Source organism: Camelus bactrianus, chromosome 10, assembly GCF_048773025.1.
Source record: "Camelus bactrianus isolate YW-2024 breed Bactrian camel chromosome 10, ASM4877302v1, whole genome shotgun sequence".
NCBI lineage: Eukaryota > Metazoa > Chordata > Mammalia > Artiodactyla > Camelidae > Camelus > Camelus bactrianus.
This window is the reverse complement of record NC_133548.1, coordinates 7241581-7266904: the sequence shown is the minus strand read 5'-3', so window position 1 is coordinate 7266904 and position 25324 is coordinate 7241581. Positions and strand designations below refer to the sequence as shown.

Below are 25324 nucleotides of genomic sequence, written 5' to 3'. Positions count from 1 at the left end.
CTAGACAGGCTTTGGAGAGTCACAAAACCCTTAACATTATATGCAAACTGCTTCAGTGGACATTCTTTTTCTTGTGAGAGTCCACTGCTGTCACCAAATTCTCAAAGGGCTCCATGAGCCAAAGATGGTTAAGAACAACTAGTTTAGGAAGAAGGTGCTGGCCTGCCCTTAAAAGTGAGGGGGTGGGAGTAGGGCATGAAAATAGGGAGGACGGCAGAAGGAGGATGTTCAGCCCTGTTACGTGTGAGTTTAGCCATTGTTTGGGGTGGGGAGAAGCTAAAGAAGGAAACAGGTTGGAAAGACATCCAGAAAGATGACCTAGCCAGCAGTAACAGCTCCTTGGTGAATTTTTTCTTTTTTAGTGGATGTACTGGGGATTGAACCCAGAAATTGTACCTGCTAAACATGCACTCTACCACTGAGCTGTACCTGACAACTGGATTTGATAGTTTAGGAATAGAAACTTCAGGTCAGAACTCCTAGGATCTCCTTTGGCCTTTATCATCTTCCAGAACAATCTCATTTTACCTCTCTGACTCTTGTCTATAAAAGAGGTTTAACAACTTCCATCACTCCCACTTCTCCCAGGCTTACTATGAGGATCAAATGAGATAACTGAAGTGAAAGCACTGAACTCTTCCATTACTTCCTATGTGACCCCAGGCCTTCTCAGGCCTCAGTTTCCCCATCTGTTAACTGGGAATAATCTCTGACTGCAATCTAGACATTTATCGAGTTTAAATGATATTCAAAAGGTGACAGCTATTTAGAAAACCAAAGCCCCCAGTGTTATGTGCAGAGAACACTCCCATCAGCTTGACCACACTTAGCCCAAACTGCTCCACTGGTTGGCCTTTTTGGTCTGTATCCACCCTCCCCTCTAAGGAGAACTACTCCAATAACAAGAGTTTATATAAATGAGTTAGTAAAAAGAACTCCCAAGGATGCCTGGGAATCAGAGCCGTTGAATCCCGTCTCTTTTGGTGCCGGGTTCTCTGACTCCAGTCTTGGCCTGAAAGAGCTGATTCCTGGGACAGGTTTCTAAGAGCTTATGATGCGACTCAGGCCACCAAGGGGCACCAGCTCTGATCATCAAGCAGTGATGCTCGCACCAGAAAGTGTGGACCTCAGAGACTTTAATAGGGACTTTCTTTGCCAGTGTTGAAAGCAGACAGGGTTGTTTGTTTCTTGACCAACTTAACCAGGTCATTCCATCTTTCCTCCTCCTCCCCAGGCCCAATTCCTGAGGCAGTCTGGGGTTCCTTGTAGTTATTTTGGGACTGATTTCCAAGAAAGGACAGTAATAGAATCTCTAGTGGGGCCAGAGATGCTGTATTCTCCAGGGCTTGCTATGGAAAGGGGATCACTTCTCTACAAAACATCCCTGCCCTGGAAACCCTGAGATAATCAGTTAACATATGATAAAGCTTAATACAATTATAATTCCCTTTACAGAGTACAGACGCTTTCACTTCCGTTCCACTCCTTGATCTTTACGCTAACCCCATGAAATATCAACGCAGGTATATCAGCAGCCTGTTTGGTAGATAAGGAGACAACTTTAGCTCCAGTTCACACAGTTCTTAACAAACTGAAACTAGAAGAAAGATCTGCAGGGCCCTATTCTCAGAAGGCATGCTTGGTGGTTGGGTTTATCTTGCCTCCCTTCTGTCCCCAGAATCACAGGTTGCCTGTCCAGCGAAGCTCTGTAAAGGACGAGTTCTAAAGGCCCAGCTCCTGACAGGCTCTGAGTGGCCTGGCCTGAGGGGTGAGCGGCAGCAGACTCCTAGAAGCCACAGAGGAGAACAAAGCCTGTGGAGGGGTGGTGTTGGGGCTGCCACCTGGCGGCATTTGAACACCAGGATGATGGAGTGGCCAGATTAGATCTTGGATGGGGGAGGGCTAGGATGGCCATGCCCATGGCCATGGGCATTATCTTGGAGACAGGGCAAAGGACAGGGCTACCACAAGCCTGTGGGTTCAGAGAAACACAGACCTGGGAAAGCATCGGGACAGGCCAGACATGGCCTCAGAGATGGAGTCTCTTGGGGAGGTGGGGGAGCCACTCAGATTGGGAGCCCCAGCTGCCAGGCTTCACTCCTCTACAGCCAGGCAGCTACGCAGTCCTGGGAGGCTGGGAAGGCCAGGCACCTGCCCCAGGCAGCGTGGGCCCTGTGGGAGCAGACACGTCCATCTGCAGGGTCCCCAGCCTGGTGCTCAATCACGCTGCATTATTAATAGGCGATGACTAACCGCCGGCTGCCGCAGAGCCAGGACCAAGCAGGCAGGAGGGAATCCCAGGGGATAGCACACGGCAGGGCCTGCAGGCACACACTTCAGGGCAAGGCGAGGAGCAAAGGGCCAGCCTCAGCTCCTCCCCTGCTCCTGCCCGCCACCTCTTCACAGTCCACCTCCCAAAAGCCCTCACCAGCTCAAAGACAGTCACACTGCTCCCAGCTCACACCAGCTTTTACCCTTGTAGAATCACCAGCAGAGCCTCACAAACACACAGTACGGTCTCCCACTAACACCCCCTAAATGGCACACCAACATTTACACACAGTCGCACCCACACACCAACACACACCAGCTGCATTTATACAGACACCCACACCAACATTCACCGGAACTGAGCCCAACCCAAACAGGGGAGCTTGGCGACAACTACCCCAACTTCACCCTGGCTGGGCGTCCTCCTCTCACCCCCTCAACAAGGAAGGAAACCAACCCCCCATCATAGGCCGTGCGGGACAGGCAGGAGGCAGAAAGGGGACAGAAGATGGAGGGGAAGGAAGACAGTGTGAGACACAGTGTTAGTCAGAGCAGCAGAGCGGCGGGGGAAACTGGACGCTGTCCCTGGTCGGGGGAGAAGACCATTCATGCCATGCAAGATGTGGGGGGAGACAGAACCAGGAACCCTCACGGCTGAGAAGTGAGGGAGGAGATGCCACCTCTTCCCTGGCAGCCAGCCTGGGGCAGCCCCCAAACTGGTATCAACGGTGATTTGAAGGAGCTCTGGACTAGTTCCAGACAGCTCTGTATCCCCCCACGGCCACCCACTCCTGCAACCTGTCAAGCTGGCTGCCACTGGAGGCCTGACTCCCAGCCCCCTCCCTCAACTCGAGGGGCCTGTGGGGGAGCTGACATTGAGCATAGCGTAGCATGTCATGAGATGGTGTTTTCCATGGATTTTCAGGAGACCAAGAAAGAAACTAAATTAAAGAATAAAAACGAGGGGCAGGGGCAGAAAAGGAACAAAATAAAGCAATCAAAATAAGCAGCCTAGCATCGGGGCTGGTCTAACCAGAGCCGATTAACTTGGGGCCTGCCCCAGGTCGCTCTGGCAAGGAATCTGAATTCAGGAGTCCGGGGTTAGGGCAAGGATAGGCCAAATTCCTCGATTTCCATTTGTCTTTTGGATTTGAGTTTGGACCAAAAAAGAAAGAAAGGGAAAGAGAAAACTAAAAGAGAAAGAAGCAAAATCTAAAGATTGTTCAGGACGCAAAAAACAATTGGAAGAGCAAAACAACCAAAACCAAACAGGGAAGGGAAACAAAAGAGGGAGAATCGAACAGTTAAAAAAACCCACGGCAAACCAAACGGTAAGACAATTAGAGTGATATCTACCAGATAATGCAGTTTGTTTACCATAGCGTGTCCAATGCCTGCGTGCTTCACCGGAGATATGAGGGGAGGGGTGGGGAGGGGAGGGTCAAAAAAAAAAAAACAAACAACGAAGACAACAACAAAAGAACAGAACGAAAAGAAAAGAAAAAGAAAATGACCAACTGTGAAACTCAAGGAAGGAGGAAAAATATATATCCATTTATATTTGGTTGTCTGTTCAGACCCTCCCACCTTAGGTTCAGCTGAAGTACTTTGTTTAAAGAAAATTAAAATTATAATGGGAGGGAGAAATAAAACACACACACAAATTAAATCCCTTCTTCTTCCGATCCCCACTCTCCACCCCTCCTCTGGATTCCTCACCACCCCCCATCCCCTCCCAGAAGAGCCGGCTGCAGAGAAGGGGAACAGTTAAAGACCTTGGTTAGTAGAGAAGAAAACAACAAAAGAACTGGACCAAGAAAGCAAAGACTTAAAGATGGCGACATTCCGCAGATGAGACAGAAAGGTTAGTTCGGTTTTCACTCATACCTTGCCCAACCTGTCCCTGCCCATCCCTTGGTCCCTTGGGTTATAAGCGTGTTAGTAACACACACAGAGTTGGCAACGGGGTTTTCCAACAGAGGGTGAGAGAGGGAAGGCAGGGGGTTAAGAAGCAGACCCAATTATGCAGTATTAGTAAGTCCTACTGGCTGAAATGTTAGGGAGTTGAGGGGAAGGGAGGGAGGAGAACAGGGGTGTGAGAAAGGCATGGGCTCTTGACTTGGGTAATGAATGGATGGGTTTGTTGGCTACCTGGTCAACCAGATGGCTTTCCAGAGAACCAGCTAAAGAGTGAGTTGGTGCTGGCCAACTGGCTGACCAGTGACCATGTCAAGTTAATGGGTTAACTGGTTGGTGATGGGCCAGCTGTCAGACTAGGAGAAGAGTGGCCAAGGCCCCTAGAGAATCACAGGACTGGCTAGAATGAGAGGCAATTTCATTTGGAGGCAAGGGAAGGGGTTCCCAAGGAGCACAGGAAGGGATATAGGTGTCTGCTTTTCCTGGGGATGGATAGCAAATAGATCCAGGGAGCCATGGTGAGGGGAGGGGCAGCTCTTTTTTTTTTTTCTTCCTTGTTTCCCTTCCTTGAGAAAGGAAGAGAGAGCAAGTCACCACCAGAACAGTGAAAGAGAAACTTTGCCCTCCATGGGCTGGCAGAGGGTTTATTTTCATATCATATCTAATCATCCCAAACACTCTCCCTTCCCCTCCCCTCCCCTTCTCCCACCCATAGCTGACTCCTCTGTCCTGCCTAACTTGACTCTTCAGAGCCCACATTTCCCCCCAATTTCCCCCCTCAATCACCCCACCCACATTCTCTTATGCTCCTCTGGGCAGCTGTTCCTCCCAGAATGAGCTACCCCCACCATCACCCCTGCAAGTCCCAGGAACTGGTCAGGTTTTCCCAGCAGCCCGGCCTCCTCCCATGCACACCCATAGACCCCCGAGCCTCCACTCCCCACAGCCAGCACCAGAAATTCACCCTCCACCACATATCACACCCTAAAAATGAACACAGAGGCCCACCTATTTCTAAAGTTTCTTACTCCTCCCTGAACTATAAGCCAGCTTCTTCTACCCCAGACTCAGGCCCCACCCACCTGTGGCTCTAAGTTCATTTTCTTCCCTCAGGGTCAAAAACGGCAGCAACAACCACCTTCAAAATTACCCTGGTCTTTGGGGAGGAGATGTCAAAAGGCTGAGGCAGCTTCACTTAGAGTATCAGAGATGCAGGGACACTACAGCTTGCTGTCCATTAAATGCTAAACTGTGCACCCGAGATTGTGATTGTGAGGAGAGGTATTCTAGGGACAGACCCATTAGTTAGAGAGTTATTATAACCAGTGGGCACAGGACTAATTCAGTAAGACAATTAATAAGGACCTTGTATAATTAAAAACAACAGAATTCAGTATATAGACGCTAGAAGTGCTGAATAACCAATATTAATTATTAGTGATACAGAAGCCATTTATAAAGGAGAAAGACAAGAGTCTAATTGCAGGTGCAGGGGCCAGAGCAGGGGATAATGGGTGGTACAAGGATTAGTCCTATTGGTTAGTAGGACTGACAGAAAATGAAGAGGTCAACTAGTCAGGACAAGGAACAATTAGCACCAGGGCAGCTAAACCCATGGCACCAAAAAAGGTAAGAGTTGTCTGATATCACTGCACTAGTCAAACAAGGTAGGAGGGAATAAAAGGCATTAGAGGTAAAAACCCAATTACTACTCTTTTTAAATTAGAACTGGACACAGAGACTAAAATAAGGAAAAAAGAGTATTCAGCTTTCATAGACAACTTCAATGTTTAGTAAGTAGAAAAACAAATTAAGAAACAACATGGAGAGGGAAGAGATTTAAGTTCAAAGCCTGGGCCTTCCACTAATGTGTGAAGAGATCCAGGCCTCTTCTAATAAACAGCGAGGTTGGTGCGGGTGAGATGGGGACCCTCTAGACCTAGAGACCAGACCATGGTGATCATGCCCGAGGGGGCAACTGCAGCCAAGTACTAGAGTGGAGCCTCCACTGGAAGCCATCCTGGCACCTGTGACACAGCAACCCACTCCTTCCCGAAAGCCGGTATCTGGAGATCGGAGGCTTCAGACTAACAAGTAAGCAAGGAAGGCTTTTCCCCGCCACTGAAACAGCTGGAGGGCCCCTGGAGTCCAGGAGCCCAAGAATGACAGCGAGGAGGGCGTCAAGTCACAGAGGGGAGCTGCCAGTCATTACAGCAAGTAACCTTAACCTACCATGGCCAAGGGCCTTTGGACAAAACTACACTCCATTTCCACCTTGAACTCTCAGTGTGGCTCCAGCCTCTCAAGAACACCAAGAGGGGGATTAGATACAGAAATCACAAAAATCTGGAAGAAGGCAATCTCTGTAGAGCTTGAGTGAGAGAAGCGCAGGATAAAGAAAAGAGGAGGCTGCTCCACTCAGAGATAAGAGGGGCCCATTTTTCTAAGAGACAAGCAGAACATTCAATGGTTCAAGATTTGGGAGCATCCAAGGATGGCGGCACCACGAGGCAAATGACAGGCACCTTAGCCTTGTGCACCAAGGACGAGAGCCAGGCCCTCCCTGGAAGCAGGGAAATGGAGTGGCTTCGAAGTCAGACTCCCACCCTCCCACATCCTAACTGTACAGCGTGGGCAAGCTCCTTCACCTGCCAAGTCTCCAATTACTCGTTGGTGAAACCGGAGTTATCTCACACTTCACAGAACTGTTAGAAAAGTTCGGTGAAATACAAAATAGAAAGGAGACCCCTGGTCTCAGGGGCCAGTGGAGGGGAGATGTGATGGTATAATCCGAGCCATGCTGGAACAAAGGAACAGGTCCTGAGGACATTCAGAGGAGGGAGTGGGAAAGTAAAGTGAGTAGGACTTTTTCCCAAAAGACAAGAGGTAGTTCCATTATTAGACCTGCTGGGTCCTCATGTCCAAAGTCTCACCAACTGGCTTCAAAAAAGAGCCCAAATGAACCAGCCAAACCACTAGCAAAACAAATAAAAACACTCAATAGTTGCTGGTATTAAGCCCTCAAGGAGCTTACCATCTAGAAGTAGAGAAAAGAGGTGAACACAAATATCGAACACACAGATGGAAAGGGGGGATAGGGCCTGAACACAGCAAAGAGGGAGACTGGCAAGGGGCTGGGAGGACCCAGGAGGGCCTTACAAAGAAGGTGGCAGTTAAGCTGGCCTTGAAGGATTGGGAAAAAACCCACAACTAACCATGATGGCAGCAGCAAGCCCTCCGTTGTTCACCTGATGCCAGGCACCGGGCATCACCTCAGTTAGTTCTCAAAGGCCCCTCTCACTTTGCACGGAGAGGTTCCATAACTTGCCTCAGGTCACTCGAACTAGTGGCAGAGCTGGGATTTGAACTCAGTCTGTCTGACTCAAACACCAGCTCTAACGTTTCACCTGGCAGAAGTGGGGTGAATGGTGGTGTCGGCAGGAACACTGTGGGAAGCCAGTGTAGACGGGGCATGCCAAGCTGCACAGTTAGGCCCTAAGACAGGGCACGTGACAAGACAGAGAGAGTCAGGACGGCTGGGCCAGATATGGGAGAGGGAACCGCTTGGGGGACTCCCTTCTTGGGGCCCAAGGGGGCTCCTGAAAATCTCCACACTAGGAGCGGCCTCATGGGAGCTGAGCAGGAGGAAGCTCCACGTGATGTTTTAGAAGCCAACTTGTCTCCCAAAGTTGGTGCTGGTTGGTGACAAAATGGGTGGGCACTCGGCTTATATGGTGATGGGAGGCACACTGGGTGTGGGAAGAGTGGGCCCAGGATTGAAAATAGGCCTCGGGAATCCTCAGAGTGAATCATTTCTGCAAAGATCCCCCAAGAGACACCACCAGGCACAGGGGCCTCAAGACCGGGCTCAGAGGGAGAGAAGGGTGAGGGCGGGAGTGGTGGGCAGGTGGTCTCAGATTTTGACTGCAGCGTTCTAGGAGCCTCTTGATGATTCCAGGGATAATTATCCGGTTCAGGGGAGGGGGCAAAATTCTGCCTCCTTCCGGTCTTGGGAGCTGGCCTCTTGTCCCGCCCTCACAACTGTCGAATCAAGAGGCTGTCCCCAGGAGGCAGTCTCCGGGTCATTCTAATCACTTGGGGGAACAATATGGAACCCAGTGTCCTCCAATCCCAGTCATTGACCCTAAAGGCAGAGGCAGATGTCATTTCTTACATTAACCCCTGTCCTTGTTCCTGGCCACTCTCAACATCACCCTTCAGATCACAAAAGGATGCCATGAGGCCATGTTTGTGGCACTACTGATATTTGGAACTGGATAATTCTTTGCTGTGGGACTGTCCTGTGCATTGTGGGATGTTTAGTAACATCTTGGCCTCTACCTACACCGAGAAGCACCCTCCCCAAGTTGTGACAACCCAAATTGTTTCCAGTCATTTGTCTCCTGGGGGCCACACTGCCCTTGGTTGAGAACCACTGCTCTAGGGACAACAGGATCCAACAAATTATTAGAAGCTCTGAAAGACAGACTCAAAGGACCTGGTGAGGGGGACTTGGCCACAGGCGAGGCCCTGAGTAAGGGCAGTGAATCCAGGGCACAGTCCTGGGGCTGCCCTTCCATCCCCCTAATGGTCACGATGACCAGAAAAGGACTGCACCTCACATCTATGGATGTGGACTGGAAGCAAATAAATCCCTCCAGAAACCCTTTCTAAACAGACAATTCTCAATCAAAGTCTTGAGGCAGATACCCTCTTTGGCCCTAAAGGCCTGTGTTCGGGTCAGCATGACCTGCCTCTGCTCTGACCCATCAGGCCAGGGGGAAGTGGTCTCCATCAGTTACCAGCTTGGACCCAGGACTCTGTGAGCCCCAAGAAGAGGCTACTATGTCACTGTCCACACTCGGTGCTGCCGAGACCAGGCCTCAGCCCCTCTATGTGGCTTTCCAACCTCCCCTGGTCACAGATCTCTCCCTCCTCTCTGTGTCTCTCAAGTTCCTAGAACATTTAAGATTCCTGCTGCTCACTTATCACTTGTATGGCTTTGCTCTATTCCCTTTTAACAGGCTCATCTTGTCTCCTCAAGAGCCGAAGGGCTGGGAGGGCGGGGACCATGTCTCTTTTCCCTCGGTACTCTATGTAGATGGACATATTGGCCAAAGGACACATGGATAGGGATCTCGGCTTGCAGCATGTTGCCAAAGGCAGTACCAGGTGACAGCACTGGTCCTGGGGAGGGAACGCCCGCAGGAAGGCAACTCTGCACCCTCCACAGCAAAATGTATGTGGCACCTAAAACTGTGACAAAAGCACACACACTCAGGTTTGCTCAGACAGTGTGACAGACAACACAGGACAGCCCTCCGGCTGTCAGGGGATGATGAGACATGAAGGGGGCACTTTCCTGAGGAGGTGTGTCACTCTTCAGAGCACGGGGTGCACTAAGAATAGGTGCCTGGGTAGGAACCCAACTATGACAGGGAGCAGTAGGCTTGGAAAGAGCAGGCAGATTAGTCACGGTGTCCTCCCAGCATGGGGAAGGCACTAAATGAGGAGGACTCCCTGTGAGAGCAACACTCAATGGGTTGAAGAAGAGCCAGTAAGAAGAATGTGAGGTCAGCTGGCATCCCCCGCCCCGCCCCCGCCCTGAGAGCCTTTCAGTGGGAGGATGGGGAAAAGGAGAGTGGTGGTGATGGTGAAGAGGAGAACAATGGAAGCCCAGCCACCCCACAGTTAGAACCAGAAGTACAGAGACAACACCCAGTAAGAGAAGGGCTGCAAACCACTTAGCACCTCCCAGGGCATGGATGTTCCGTGTTCCTCGTCACACTTAGCTTGCTGGAGATGCAGCTGGAAAAGCATCGCTGCCACCAGCTACAAGAGAAAGTGATGGACCAGGGAGAGAAGAACCACAAGAGCTGGGGCACCAGGGTCCTGGGTGCCGAGCAAGCAGGGAAAGGAGTCAGGAGGCGGAGACAGGAGCAAATGTGGATGCACAGTGTCCTCTCCTGCTTTTGAAGAAGGGTCTGACTTGGACTCTGCTTGAGGCAGGAACTTCTCAGGGCTGGAAACAAGCTGTGGGGGCTGCTGTCCAGCAGAAGCTGGGCCAGAGACAGAGAGAGTCTCACCTGCCATAGCCACCCTGGGACTTGTGATGCCCAAAAACATAATCCTCTCTCAGGGGTAGGGGCAGGGGTGAGTCTGGGAGCAGGAGCTGAGCGGACACTGAGGAGCAGAGACCTGTCCTGTCTGCAGGGGCCAACCCAAGAGTCTCCTCCAGCTCCTACATGGACTAGCCTGGAAGTCCCGGAGAGATAGCCAGGGACTGCTGAGAGAGCCTGCCCCCCTTTGGAGGGACAAGGAGGGAGAGGAAAGGGAGCGTGCTTCCCAGGGGAGAGGCAGGGCCAAGCATCCTCTCGCATCTGCTGCCCCAACCTTTCTTGGACCTCAGCCCTGCCTCTGCCCCAGAAAGGCCCCACCTGAGGACCGACCACATCCCACCCCACATGCCCCAGGCTTTCGTCTGTGCCTTTCTGCTGCACTGTCAGGATACCTGCTCCAGCAGGCCAGAGGCTCGCCATCCCGCGGCACCCCAGGGCCCACCTGTTCAGGCTTCATCTCATTCCTCCCATCTCCCAAACCACTGTCCTGCCAGGTCACCTGATTTCTTAGTCCCAGCCCTGGAAACCCTAGCAACTTCCACCAGTCTGAGCCCAGCCCTTCATCTTCCCTCAGGGTCCTTTCCCAGCCAGCTCTGCAGCCTCCTCCCTAGCGCATCATCCTGGTCCTCGAAGCCTGCCAGCTGCAGCTGTAGCCCTGGACCCTCACAGCCCACCCGAAGCCTCAGTCTTCTTCAGAAGCTCGCCTTGCTGCCCAGCCCTGACGCCTCACATCCCCACCTCAGGCAGCCCTCCCTCCCCACTCCCACTCCCACTCTGCCCCAGACTCCGCTGGCCCCGGCCTTCTTCTCGCTCCCCCTACCTGGCGCAGGTTTCGGGTGACCCGGACGTCGTGCCAGGCGTTGTCGTTGAACTTGCCGTTGACGGGTTCCACAAGGGCCTCAAAGGCTCCTGAGCCCAGGTTGATGACAAGCCAGACAGCCCCCGACTTGAGGGACAGGTTGACGTAGTCGGCCGACTTGCCCGTGTGCAGCATCAGCCCATTTCGCTGCAGGGTGCGGAAGGCTAGCGTGATCTCATCCGTGCTGCTCTGGATCGGGTTGTGTGACAGGTCGTAGCAGAAGAATTCATTTCCTTTGAAGGTTGCCACAAATTCCTCTTTGCCTGGACGCCACAGTGGGGAAACGGGAGATAGCTGAGTGGGGTAGGCACTGCAGAGCCTCCACCTCCCCCACAGCAGCCCAGGCACAGGTGCTGGGCATCCAGACCCCTCCATCCCAACTGCAAATTTTAGGCTCTCTCCCCGCCCCACCCTTCTCTCTGGATCCTGCCGTCTTTGCTGTCAGAAGTCAACTTCCCCCACGTCTCTTTCCAATGCTGGAGGCTGCTAAGTGGCTCTCACACTGACAGCTGACAATTAAGCTGCCACAGGGCCACATTCTCACTGTCTCCTCCCCAACCAGCCCTCCATCGGTCACTCCCCTTAACAAAAGGATGTGGAAGAGGAACAAGAAGCTGCACCTGACTTCTTCCTGGAGTGTTCCCCATGGCAGGGGCACCAAGGGTCTCCTGAATGCAGCCCACCTCCCTCTCCTGCCTCTTCTCCGGTGATGGCCATCCTCAGTGCCCAGAAACAGTTGCAGGCCTCACCACGTGGAATGGGACTAGCAGGCCTGCTTTGTAGCAATGAGCAGATGAGGAGAATGGGGTAGGGGAAGCAGGAGGAAGACACATGGGAGGGAGATGCAGGTGACAAGGATGTGGGCGAGGGAGCAGTGGCACTGGGCAGGGCTTCCACAGGTGGCCATTGTGCCAGCTGTCACACTCTCACCCTAACCCCCAACTTCCTAGTCCAGCCTGAGAGGACAGCGCAGGCAGGCCTTTAGCAGAAAACCGAGGGCCCCCTGAGGGCAGCTGTGGGACCCCTGTGTGCCAGGAGGCAGCAGGGAGCAAGAGTGCAAGGGCAGGCTTGGCTCTCGAGGGTATGTGTGTGTGCACGCACACACGTGTAAGCACTTGGCACAGGGCTCCTCCCACTGGCACTTTTTAAGGAAGCAAAAACAACTGGGAGTGCCTTAGGGATTGTTAGCGTTCTGTAAGTGGGTGATAACTGCTCGGTGGAGGGAAGTTAAGGGTCCCAGCCCTATACTTTCAGAAGCAAAACCCACACAGAGGGGAGAAAGTGGGACGTGGAATCAAGGGAGCGCAGAGGACCTGGACTCTGACAGCGAATCGCTTCTCCTCCCAAGTAAAACACACAATGGCTCGGCTCGCCCACCTCGCAGGGTAGATGGCGGGATGAACAAGACGGCCGGCAAAAGGCCTTGATGGAGAGGAGAGGTTCTCAGCATGGGACCCCAGGCCCAGGAGGAAGCAGTGCCTCCCCTCCTGAGGGCCGGGCCACGGCACAGGTGCCACACGTGGAAGCGGTGGCTCTCTGGGTGCAACTCCTGCAGATGTCTCTCCCCTGTACAACAGCCCCACTCTCTCCCTCCGGGCAGGCTGCCCACAGGCTCAGTTCTCACTGCCTCCGGATGCCAAGGCACCAGCTGCTGCCCCAGAGCCTGGCACCGCACTCACTGCAGCTGGTGAGGCCTGGTTTCCTGAGGCCACAGGGCAGTGAGGCTGGTGGGGCATGGGTAACTTTGGGACAGCCAGAACCCTACACTGCCTACCTTAGAGCTTCATGTGAAGGGTCAGAAAATAAAGAGGAGTCAAGCAGAGACAAGAAGGGGGAGGTAGGGAAGAATGGCAATGCTGAGGGAGGCCATGTGGAGAAGGAGAAAGACAGACCATCAGAGACAGGAGGGAAATGAAGCTCAGAGCTGTGAGGGAGCACGAGATGACAGGGGGAAATAATCTGTATAAAGACAAGGAGCAAGCTGGGAGGGGACAGGTATGGGTGGTGGGAAGAGGGCCAGCAAGGAAAGAGGGGACAGAGACCTCTAGGGAATGGAAGCCAAGGGTTTCTCGGGGCCTTGCTAGTTTCCATAGCAACCAGGCCTGCTGCCCAGGCACTGGAAGAGCCAGGGGGCTCAAGGACCAGAAAAGGGAATGTGTTTGACCTTGGGTTTGCTATGTGTCCTAGTCCTTCCCAGAAGCCAGGCCTCCCCTCCCACTCCCTCACCTTCACTGCAGTCAAAGAAAATATCATTAAAGAGAGAGTCAAACAGAAAGCAAGGAAAGAATAAGGCAACCACGTGAAAAAGTGATTGGAACAGAACAAAAGAAGCCAGTAAAAAGGAGAAAGGCAGGCTTGGGGCTGGACCATGGCTGCCGAGGAAAAGTGGAGAAATGAGGCCATTCCTCGACTCCTCCAGGCTCTGGCTCCAGTCTCCTAGGACAGGAGGCAGAGCCAGCCACTCTAGAGCCAGAGTCCACACATGCTGCAATGCCCATCACCGACGGAGACCCAGGTAGGCCGAAAGACAGAAAGAGGCTTGGAGCAGCCAGAGGGAGCCTGAAAGAATTGGAGGAGAGTGACAGAAAAGAGATGAGTAAATGTGAACAAGAAAGCCCCGGATGTTGGGAAGGACAGAGACAGCCCCTGAGTGGGGAGAAGAGCAGCAGGACCTCCAGGGATTGGTGGGGGGACTCTGTAGGGTAAGGGTGTGGGGGCTGCCCTGCTGAGGGTGCTCAGAAGAGCACAAACCTGATCTGGGAGGAGTGAGATCTGAAGCAGCAGGGGGCGCTCTCCCCCATCTCACTGCGTACGACCCCAGAACTACAATTCCCAGCAGTGCTTGAATAGCTCCTAACAGTTCCTGGTACAGGAAGAGGGGGTAATCATTCGTCTGTCTCCCACGGTGGGGGAGTGTGAACCCCCCTCAAATGTCCCCAGTCAAGCTGAATGTGGCTAGAAACCAGTTGTTGTGGTCCTGGATCTCTAAAGGCCATGAAGGACAGAGCAGCTGCCTCCTTCCAGGCCCAGCTCAAAGCCCTCCTCTGGGAAGGTCTCCAGCCCCCTTTGCCCCTCCCTACCCTCAAGCGCTACAGCTGTCTGTTCTGCTCTTTTGGCACTTACTGCCTAGTAACATCTTGTGCTGCCCCCTTGAGAGGAAGTGTGATGTGAGAAAGAAGACCTGGGCACTAATACCGGCTCTTGCACCAGATTTGTGACCTTGGCCAATAGGCAACAAACATCTCTAAAGCCCAGCTTCCTCCCCGGACAAAGGCACTAATCATCAGCCTACCTCATAGGTTGCTGTGAGCATCTAGAAAGGCTTAGGGCATCTAGAGGCTTCATAAATTGCAAACCATTCCAGAAATAAATGACTCTTGCACTGGGATTTAACTTTCTGTGTGTGTGTGCTGCCTCTCTCTCTAGATCAATGAATAAATTAACTCCTCTGCACAAAGTCTGCACTTTCCCTACACTTTGCATGTACCACCCTTTATTGTGGTTATTTGTTAGAACATCAATGAGCCCCTTGAGAACAAAGCCCATTCACCCATTTAAAATAAATTTGCAGAGCACACGCCTACATATGTGCCAGGAGCTATGTAAAGCACCTGGGGTATATGAATGAAAATACCAAGTCGCTGTCGGCAGGAGGGTCAGTTGAGTGGGGGAAGCAAACAGGCAAAGTGACAGTTACGATGCCATGAGGCAAGTGATATAATGGGTGAGTAGACAAAGGGACACCAAGCAGCATCTGGGTTTGCCAGGGGAGTTCAGGGGAGACTTCTAGTGTGGAAGGACTAGCTGCTTTTTCAAGAGTCAGCTGAAAGAGATACCAAATGGTTGGGGAAGAGAGCAGGGATGGCAGAAATCCAGGCTGACAGAACAGCCCGTACTAAAGAATGAGATTTGATAGCCCCAAGGCTTGGCACCCACAGGAGCTCCTTGACGGGTTGCTACACTGCCCTGTAAACTTCTTGGGGAAGAGATTCTCTTAAGAGAGCCAGCCTCAGGGCAAGGGAAAAAAGAGCTTGAAACCTGCAGCCCCGATGCAGGATAAAGGACCCCGGGCTGGTCCCCGGGCAAGCGTCAGTTTCCTCATCTGTAAACCATGGGCAATAAGCCCTTCCGCAAGGGGTCGTGAAGGCTCATTTAGGCAATGCGTGTGATACATACATATTATAAATGCCACATCTCCCAACCAGAATCCCCCTGGGCTGACACCTAGCAGGCTTCCAGAATTTGATGGTTAAACTGGGGTGGGGGGGGTGGGGGGATATTACCCTGCTGCCTAGCCACTCTACCAGAGAAATAGATACTTTCTAGGCATCCCTATTTTGTGGCCTGTGTTCTGGAAAGAGGTCATCGGGACAACTGGGCTTTGGGAAAGAAATGGAAGCCTGTGGCCCTTCACACTGAGGTAAGTGCTGGGGTGGACCTCAGAGGGGTAGAGGGGATATGTCTCCATTGACTCAGCTGCCCTCCAGGAAGTGAAGCTGGCCTGCAGGGGGTGAGGGCTGGGCTCTCTGGGGACCATGGGGTCACTGACCTTTTGTCGGCTGGTGCACATCGCTGGCTCCTCCTCTCCCGGCCCCCCCCTCGGAGAACAGTAAGGACCCTACTGGAGAAGCAGAATTGGGGAGTCAGGCACAGGGGGCTACCCAGGCAGTCCCACCCCAGCCTTGAGGCGATGGAGGGCCCTCTCCAGGGCGGAGGGTCTGCTTGAAGGTACAGGGTCGGGGGTGCTGCTCTGGGGACTCACTTGCTTCGGCCTCTGGGGAGGGAGCCAGTTGACAAACCAAGAACCCTTAGCTGCACAAACCGCATCAGACTCATGACCACAGACTTCTGCCCTTTGCCCAGGGGTGGGGAGACTGGGGTGGAGAGCAGAGGCTTCACTGCTAGTTCAGGAGCCCCTTCTGCCTGACCACATGCAAACAGGCCAGCCCTCAGGCCTTGGGGGCCCTGAGCTGCTGTCCAGTGTCTCACCCACTCTCTGCCCTGCTCTGCATCTTTGCTCACCCCGCTCTGTTAGGTCTGGTTCCTGCGCTTCAACTCATCCAATAGCCTGACACAGCACCCGTCTTCCGAAACCTCCTGATTCCCACATCAAATCTCTCTTCAGTTCTTTGTCCATCCTTGAGGCAAACCTGGTTCTCCCTCTACACCTGTTCATTTATTACAGGGAGTGCTCCCAACATCACCTTCGTCTACTTCTTGGCCAGTTAGACCCTGGGGCTTCCCAGGGACAGGGCCATGCTTTCTATTTGTTCTTTGTTGCTCCATTGTGCCTTCAGCAGGGCTGTTCACACCAGGGAAGTCCTGCCTGGCTGAGCTCATTGTGGATGGGAAGGCCTTGCTCAGGGAGGACCCCCCACTCCCCACCACTCAGCCCCCCAACCCCAGGCCTCCTCTCCAGAGGCCCCTGCAGGCACGTGTTACCATATTTGGGTCCAAGGCTGACTTGCGCTCTCCACCCAACCCTACCAGTGAACAGCAGCTCCCAGACACCATACCTACTGCCAGACCCCACAAGATGGTTCTTAAGGGAAACTCAAGAATGGAATTTAAAAGTCCCTGCCTGGGCCCTTACTCTAACCCCAATCCCAAGTCCCCAGAACTAGAGCTAGAGTAACACCTGAGCTGCGGCCTTTTAGGAGGGGGGAGGGGGGATTTCTGGATCCTTCAGGCCTTCATCTATGACAAAGGTGAGCCACAGCCAGCACCCCCAGAACCAGGCATTGAGAGGCAAGAAGGATGTGAGTGAACCAACCAGGCCCTGACTCCCCACTTGGGACTTCCTCTTTCCCCATATTTCTTGCCATCATTTTCCATCCTTGCAAGAATTCCAGGTCTCTACCTCCCCAGACTTAAATCCATCCCAAATTCCAGGTCTGAGTCTCTCCCCACTGCCCAGTCTTGCCTACCTACAGGCTTAAGACCCCACCCCGTCCCTATGGAAGATGAGCCCCAACAGAGGATGGCCCTGGGTTGGGGGAGCAGTGCCTGAGGGTCTGGGAGGGAGACGGTGACAGGGAGGTCAGAGCTGGGGAATCACAGTCAGGACTCCTGGCCTCTGTCTCCAGGCCTGCTGAACACCAGGGTTTTTAAAGATGGTAGGGACTTGGTGGAAGGGAGGCTAAAAATAGATGAGCAGTCTCAAAGGTACCACCAATTAAAGGCGGTGTAATCACTAGCAAGTCACACTGTCTTTCTGAGCCTAAATGTCCTCCTCTGTCAAATAGGGTCAAGAAACATCCACAAGACACAAGGGTGAGGGTGTACAGTGGGACAGCTGTGGAAAGGGGCATCCTACAGCAGCAGGGTAAGGGGAATGAGGCTGCCTAATATCCTCTTCCTCCAGCCCACGCTTTTCTCTTTTTTTTTTTGGGTTCACAGAAAAGAAAGAATGATCAGAATGAGTGGAAGGAAATAAAACACCACCATGAGGAAGGGGGAAAAATAAAGCAAGATACACTATCAGGAAAACGCAAAAAAGGTGACTGGAGACCACGGCAGGAGTTCAAACATCTTTTGATGTCAGAAACCAAGGTGGGATGAGGGCGGATGGAATGTGTTGGGGTTGGGGGGAGGTGAGGAGAGGGGAGAGCGCACCCTGGGACCAGCCCCCCACCCCCGCCCCAGCACCCGAATAAAATAAAGACATGGCAGAGGAAGTGGGCAGGAAGGGCAGGAAGGAGGCAAGACAGGTGGAGGAGGGGAAAGGGGGGTGGGGAGAGGGACAGAAAATCCAGGCGCAGGTCAGGGGCCATCCAATCCAATCCAAATCAAACCAGAACTTCAAACCATACCTTCGCTGTTTAACGTCAGGTGAGCCGGACCTTGGAAAGGGGAAGGAGAGAAAGAAAGAAAGGGGGGGGGAGAAGAAAAAAGAAAGAAAAGGGGAAAGAAACAAAGAAAACACGAGTCATCAAAATCAGCCAGAGAGAGGGGAGAAAAAAGCTTTTGCTGCCACAATTTAAAAACCCTTTTTAACTTGTGACAGACATCGGGGGAAAGCCCCCAGCCCAGAGCTGAGGAAAGGGGCCCGATGCCGAAACAGAGGGTGAGGGCACAAGAGGAGGAGAGAGAAAGAGGGGGGGGGACGCCGGAGAGGGTGAGGGGAACACAGGCAGAACCAGAGGAAGGTTTGGGGCAGGGAGTCACTGCAAGGGGAGAGGAGATTTTGGTTTCTTTTTTTTTCTTCTTGCCGGAAAAAAAAAGGAAAAGGAGGAGAAGCATGAGGCTGGGAGGGCTGCTTTTTCCTTTTTCTTTTTTTCTTTTTTTTTTCTTCCGGGAGGCGGAGAGAAAAAAAAACGGTCAACGAGAAAAAACGAGTCGGATGGAGGAGAAAATAAAACACGACACAAAAATCAAAGCCACCTGGAGAGAGAGAGAGTGTCCTGTTAGCATGGAATTGAGCGGGCAAGGGAGAGCTCCAATCCTCCCCCACACCCCATCCTGTGACCCCATGAGCCTGGCAGGGAAGGGGAAGGCGAGGGTGTGAGGAGCCTGGGCTTAGAAGGAATCTCCCACCAAAGGAGACTTTGGGAAGACACGTGTCTGGGTCCAGCCCCCCCAGCTGTCCCCCGCCAACAGCCTCCGTATGGGTAGCAGGCACCTAGCACACCTGGTTCTACGAGGAAACTGGGGTTCGGGAGGACAAAGTTAGAGTGGCAGCAGGTAGGAAGAAGCGGAATCTAGAACACCGGAACAAGGATGGGGCTTGGATCCTTCCATGGAGAGGACTGGGAGACGAGGCTAGCGCTCTTGGACAGCAAGAACCAGAGAAGGCAGCCAAGACCCGCGGTGGGGAGCCCCAGCTCTCTGAGGGGTTAACACATCTCATTTGAAATTATTCTATGGACCCTGTTTCTCTGGCCAGGCCCTCTCTGATGACCCAAAAGCTGAATTTTGAAAATGGAATACAGAAGCCCTACATCTAAGACTGAGAGTAAGACTCGCTGGTATTTTTTTCAGGGTTGCCTTGGCCCCTTGAGAGAACCTGGTCAGCCCTGATTTGGGGCCCCTCTCAGCCTGATGGGGACAGACTTTGGCCCTTTGGACCAGTACCTCACTGCCCAAAGGGCACCAGCCAAGGAAAGCTCTCATCCAGAGAGACTGGTAACACCAGGCCCCACAGCTGGGCTGAGACCCCAGGACTCCCTGAGATGACCAGCCAGCCCCACCAAACCTCAGTCCCCCTCCCCATCACTGCACCCTTGGTGTCTGGCCAAAAGGGTGGGGAAGGAACAGCCCTGCAGTACCACATCGCCCTTGGAAACCATCCCAGCTGCTGTGGTTGTGAGATGTGGGCCCTGGAGCTAGAAAACCAGGACAGAAGATGGGTAAAGGGCTCTAGGTGTCTCTGGGACAAGGCTGAGGGCCAAGATGCCTGGGTTCCAAGAGGAGAGGCTGTGAGGAGGCCAGGAAAGGACCTGGATCCTGTAGAAGATGTGGGCAGATGGTTCATGTTGCCCACCTCTCGTCTCTCGGGTAGCACTGGTCTCTCCCCACTTCTGAGTCTGAGGCAATTGTTGGGGGGCCACAGCTGCTTAGGGCTGCCTCAGGACAAAAGTGCTCTTGGGAAGACACCGGCTTGATCCACAAAACAAGGCAGGACCCAGGCATTTGGACTGAGTCATTCCTCGCTCTGAATGCCCCCCACCAACTCTTTCCCCTAGAACTACCAGCATCTTCTTCCAAACCCCCGAAATCCAGGACCCAGACCCAGGGCCCTAACCCCTCATCCAAGTCTTCTAGGCCCAGGAACTAAGTGCCCTGTGAACTCGTCTCCTGTCCCCACAGGCCTGCACCACTTCTGCTGGGGGGAGGGGGGAGCGGCATCTCTCCTCTCACAGACCCTTCCACTGCCCAGCTCCCAGCCAGCCTCATTAGCATGCGGCACTCTTCCTCTGTCACCAAGGCAACCAGCTGCTCAGCTCCCTCAGGCGTGACAGCACCAGCAATCTTGGGGAAGGGGAGGCCGCTTCCATGCCCCATCTCCCCGCAACTCAGCCCAGCCTGGTCTGAGGGTGCTCTCCCTAAATCCTGCCTCCCTACCTGACCTGAAACCTTTGCTCCCTGTATGCTCCAGCCCCCTTCTGACGCCCCTCCCCACTTCCACCTGTGGCATCAGCCCCTCCTCAGGCGCCACTGGAGAAGAGGCTGGCAGTGATGGATGGCATTACCAAGGGTCCTTTCCTAGGGCACTTTATCTGGCTGCTTCTGGGTCTTCTCTCCCTGATACCAAAAGCTAAGGAGAAGGGAGGTGGGGCTACCTGGATCCTCAAAAGGAGATGCTCAGCAGGGGCCTGGGGAGCAGGATGGCTGGGTTCCTGGGAGAAAACTAGGCCTGCGGCACAGTGTCGATGGATGAAGGACAGGAAAAAAGCGTGAAGTCACAGAGGACTCAGAGGTCTGAAGTGGGAACTGCAGAGTCCAGAGTGTAGTGCCACTGAGGAGACCCCAGCCCACCCCTGTGAAGCCACCACCTGCCAACTCACCTCCCTACTCTCAGTCTCACCCCCATAATCTCCTACCAAAACCCCAGGGAGGACCAGCATCGAAAGAAGGAAGAGGGTTACAGGGGACAAGATAGCGAGACACACAAGCAGCCACGCCACAGACACAGATGCATCACACCCCTGGGTGTACACACACACACACACACACACACACACACACACACACAGAGCTCCAGACACACACACCTGCACAGCCACTGACACACAGGCACGCGCAGGGCCACACCCAGACCAGCAGACCACCATGCTGCCCCCAACAGATGGCAAAGTGACATCCACAGATCTCATTCCCCACTTGTCCCCAAAGCCACACTTCTCATCTTGTCCCTCTATTCCACTTGCTTGGAGAAGAACTGTTTCCTTCTTCCTCTCCTCCAGCTCCAGGCCACTGCTCCTCCCTGCAGCAGCCCTCTGGCTTTCTCCCCAACCTCCTCAGCACCCCCCACAGGCCGCCTGGCCTTCTACCCTCCCCAGTGGTTCTCCCCTTTCTGCCCCTCCCTCCACAGGTCCTTCCTCTCCCCGTCTCTATTTACCCCCCTCCTTCTGCCTGCCTCTGCCCCTAGCCCCTCCTCTCCAGCCTCTTTCCCTCTCTCTTCCTCCTCTATTCCTCCCTTTGTTCCGGAGGAGACATGACATCAAGAGCAAGTAAAAGTCATATCAGCACTAAATCTTATCTCCAGCCCTCAGAAGGCTGCGTCCACCCAGACACGCAGACTCACTCACAAGAGGTAAACACTGACACACAGACAGGACAGATGAAGACCCAGATGCAGATGCTGCTTCAGAGGCACACAGAGACGAGGCCACGCCACAGAAGACATGACGATAGAGGTGTACACACCTCCAGACACACTCAGACACATGTACACAGACATACATGTGCAGATGTGCACAAAGGCACACAAACACAACAGAGCAGCGGAGCTGCATGAACACTTGCACACAGATACGCGCACGCACGCGCGCACACACACACACACACACACGGTTGCCTGTGCACAGGGACCAGGGGACCCCTAAGGACACCCAAGGAAAAGGGACATCAGTGAGAGAGACAAGCTGGAGACACCAGGAGAGAAATGGATTCCAGCCCCACACTCAGGCCAAGTGCCCCTTGTCTTCTTTCCTTGCCCAGATGCCAGCATCCAGGGCAGGGCCCGGCCTAGGGAGCTCCCAGCCTGGGGCTGCCCGTGTGCCTCCCTCTCCCGATGGTCCAGGAAAAAAGTGTGGGGCAGGTTTAGTGACTGGGATCCTATCTCCTGCCCAGCAAGCTGCCTGCCCTCTCCCTGGGGTACACGTGTGCTCCCCTGCTGCTCAGCCTTTAAGCCTTGACCATCCAACCAGTCTTCCCTTCCTGACCTGGTCCACCTCAAAGAAGGAAAAGAAACAGAGAAAAGCACAGAACCCAGAGAGAGCCTGGGGAAGGACAGAAACAAAGAAAGAGGTCCAGGGACAGAGCCCTGGAGAAAAAGAGAGGCAAAGACAAAAACCAGAGAGAGAGAAAAGACAAGTGAAAGAGAGGACAGGAAAGTGTGGATTTGGACAGAGAGCCCCCAAAGAGAGGCACGCCCTCCGCCCTGCCTGGGCCTGTGCTGAAGGAAGAAGCCAACCACCCCTACCTACCAGCCCGTGGGGTCAGGGCTAGGGGACCGCACGTGTGTCTGAGTAGCAGAGAAGCTGCCAGCCGGCCCACATCCGCTGACCTGGGGACCCAATTCACACCCTGCCTGCACTCTTCAGACCCCAAGCGGATTCCACCCAAGCATCACCCCAGCCCCAGCCCAGCCCCTGGCAGCTTGGCCTTTCTAAGTTTCCTCAGTCATTTTTGGGCACTTCTGAATCCTTCAGCCCCATCCCTCCAGCCTTGCTCCCAGCCTGGTCTCCTCCCCAGAAAAGAAGAAAGGCCAGTGGGCAGACGTGCTGAAGACAGGCCGTGGAGGGGCTGCCTCTGCCAGGCAGTTCTCCCAGCAAACCATGAAGAGGGAACGGGTGAGACGTGGGGCCGAGGCAGCCAAGAGGACACCCATACATCCTTCTCCTGGGGGCCCCAAACATGGGTAGGGGAGGGAGCCAATCAAACCCCACGGCGATTGATAAGCCAACCCCAAAGACCAAGAGGCATCACTCACCTTCCATGGGGTGCTCTTCTACAGGCCAGCGAGGTTCGGGAAGGAGGGGCAGAGAGAGAGAAAAAAGGAAGGCTGTTAGCAAGGTAGCAAGGATGGGGCTCCAAGGGGAGCGATGGGTGGTGGGTTCAAGGTCCCCTAGCCCACCCAGGCCCAGACACAAGTCACCCAACCTGGAATGCCCTGAGAGGGACGAGACAGAGACTGAGCTGTTCCCCAAGTCAGCACTTCACACACAGGGTCACACAGTCCCAGGGGACACAAGCCTCACATTATATTTCAGGAAACTGAGGCTCAGGACATGTTAGTGACCACTCAGGGTCACATAGGGAATCTGAGGCAGAGCCGGGAGCAGCATTCAGGTGTCCTGCCTCCCCCAGCACCTTCCTCCTCTGCACTCCATTGCATCTCAGAAACAGATGGGGACACACTCACGCATGGCTCACCCCCAGTGACACACTGACACACATAGGCACTTAGTGATGCAGACATGTATAATCTCTCACACAACTTAAACCTGAAGCCTTTGCACCCGCGGACTCCCCCCTCCCCACCCCTACCCAGACATCCTTTCCCCTGGTGGGGGTGGAGTCTGCTGTACACAGTCAGAAAACACAGTTCTGCCTCCAAGTGCCATGTGACTCTCATCCCAGGCTCTTAGTCTCTCTGAGCAACCAGTACCTCTTCTGCAAAAATGAAAGGGGCGGACTAGATTTCATCTAAGGCCCTGGTTGTGTGACTCTGGGATAAATGCCTTCTCAACAGCTGGGTGAGGCAAAGGGCCCCCAGGCTGGATGGGACACTTCAGTGGTGGAAGGGGGTCAAACCTCAGGGGGCCATACTGGGCTGATCCCTATGTTGCGCCACAGCCCTTGGGCAGCTAGCCCTCACCTATTTGGGGCCTGCCTGGGCCTGTCCCAGGGGCTCACCAAATAGGTCAAGAGAGAAGATGGAAGGAAGGGAGGAGAGAGGCAGTTCCTTCAACTAAGCTTCAAATCCCCGGGGCTCTGGTCAGCTCTGTAATGGGGCCAAAGCCCCTCTCCAAACATTTCTACATGCCCACCTACTGGGAGCCTTTAGCGGAAGCAATAGGATGAAAAAAGAAACAGCACGATTTACAAACATATGGACCCAGTGGGCAAACACACACACATACATACACACACGCACACATGGACCCTGGGATATGCACTTATACACGCAAACAGCTATTCGGTACACACTCACACCCACATGCACACACTGTCTCCTACCTCCAACCTCTCTTTGTGTTATTTGCTCATTTGCTCTGAGGGAGTTGGCTAAACTCCAGAAATACACACTGTCATCTGTCATACCTTATACCACCCCCACAATACACACACAGAATGCAGAATCAATACTCGCACTGTGATCTAATACATAATATGAGATGTGCACACCACCCCACCCCACACTCCCTCCGGTGGCTAAAGACACTCCATGATGAACACAGCTTCCTTTTTTTAATCTATCGATCTATCTATCAGCCTCCCATTTTCTAAACCTACACACACAAGCCTTTACATCTCTACATATGTTACAAAAACACTTCTGTGCAACAGAGCTTCTTTTCCCGATAGCTGCATCCCCCCAAAAGCCATGTATACAATGATTTCCTTAAATAAACTGAACCACATACATTTGTGGTGAGGGAGGGGACCTGGCTAGGAAGGAGCCCTGGGGAAAACCCTTGGGCTCCCATGAGCCCAACGTCCAGCTCTCTTTGGCCCCAGTGTGCTAAGGCCCTGGTCAGTCAGCACACTCATCTCTCCAGCACCTGCACAAACAAGGAAGCTTGGCAGTTGTGGATAATCCAACATGGCAGGTATTTCCAAGAGTATTCCCGCCTGCCACAAATGTGGGTCATGCTACGCTCAGGAAGGTGAAACAACTAAGTGTAGTTTGCTGCCTGCAAGAGTCTCCCCTCTGCTGGCTTCCCAGAGAGGCACCTGGAGATTCACTGGCCTCTCCTCTGCTGCCCTTCGCTTTCTGCGGATTCACCTGTGCCCCTCACCTGCCATCATGGGCCCCTCAGCTCAGTCCCACACCCTCCACACTCCTCTCTCTTCTCCCACACCTCTTCGTGAGAGCACACTTTCGTGGCTGAGGGACTCCCAAACCTGTATTTGCCGCCCTAGCCTCTTCCATGGTTGCCGGTCCTACATCCCGACCTGTGCACTCAGCAATTACTCAGACAGCTCCTGACAGCCAGTGCACTCCTCTGCTCGAGCCACACTTGACATCTCCACCCCTGGCAACAAAGTGCCTGTTTCCCTGAGTTCAACAAAGGCACTGCTTCCAACCAACACTTCCTGAACACTCACCATGTGCCCCACACTCTGCCAGGCTCCAGAGAAGCCATTAGTTAGCCACGAGCCAGGCACTGTACAGACCCTCAATGTGTGTCATGGACCAGCAGCTTCCCGGCAACCCTCATGAGCTCAGTGTGTTATCTACTTCCTCCGCACAGAAAGGGATACTTGC

The 25324-nt window shown here is 53.5% G+C and overlaps 1 protein-coding gene across 1 annotated transcript in view; it reads right to left on the bottom strand.

The window, feature by feature from the left end:
* Window positions 1-25324, bottom strand: part of NRXN2 (neurexin 2) — a 106458-nt gene that overhangs the window by 62175 nt on the left and 18959 nt on the right. The window contains exons 3-7 of the mRNA XM_074371803.1: window positions 22823-22840; window positions 17979-18008; window positions 15716-15787; window positions 11128-11429; window positions 3649-3672 (exon numbers count right to left, since the gene is read on the bottom strand). Coding sequence (XP_074227904.1) covers window positions 3649-3672; window positions 11128-11429; window positions 15716-15787; window positions 17979-18008; window positions 22823-22840 — 446 coding nt within the window. The remainder of the gene's footprint in view (window positions 1-3648; window positions 3673-11127; window positions 11430-15715; window positions 15788-17978; window positions 18009-22822; window positions 22841-25324) is intronic.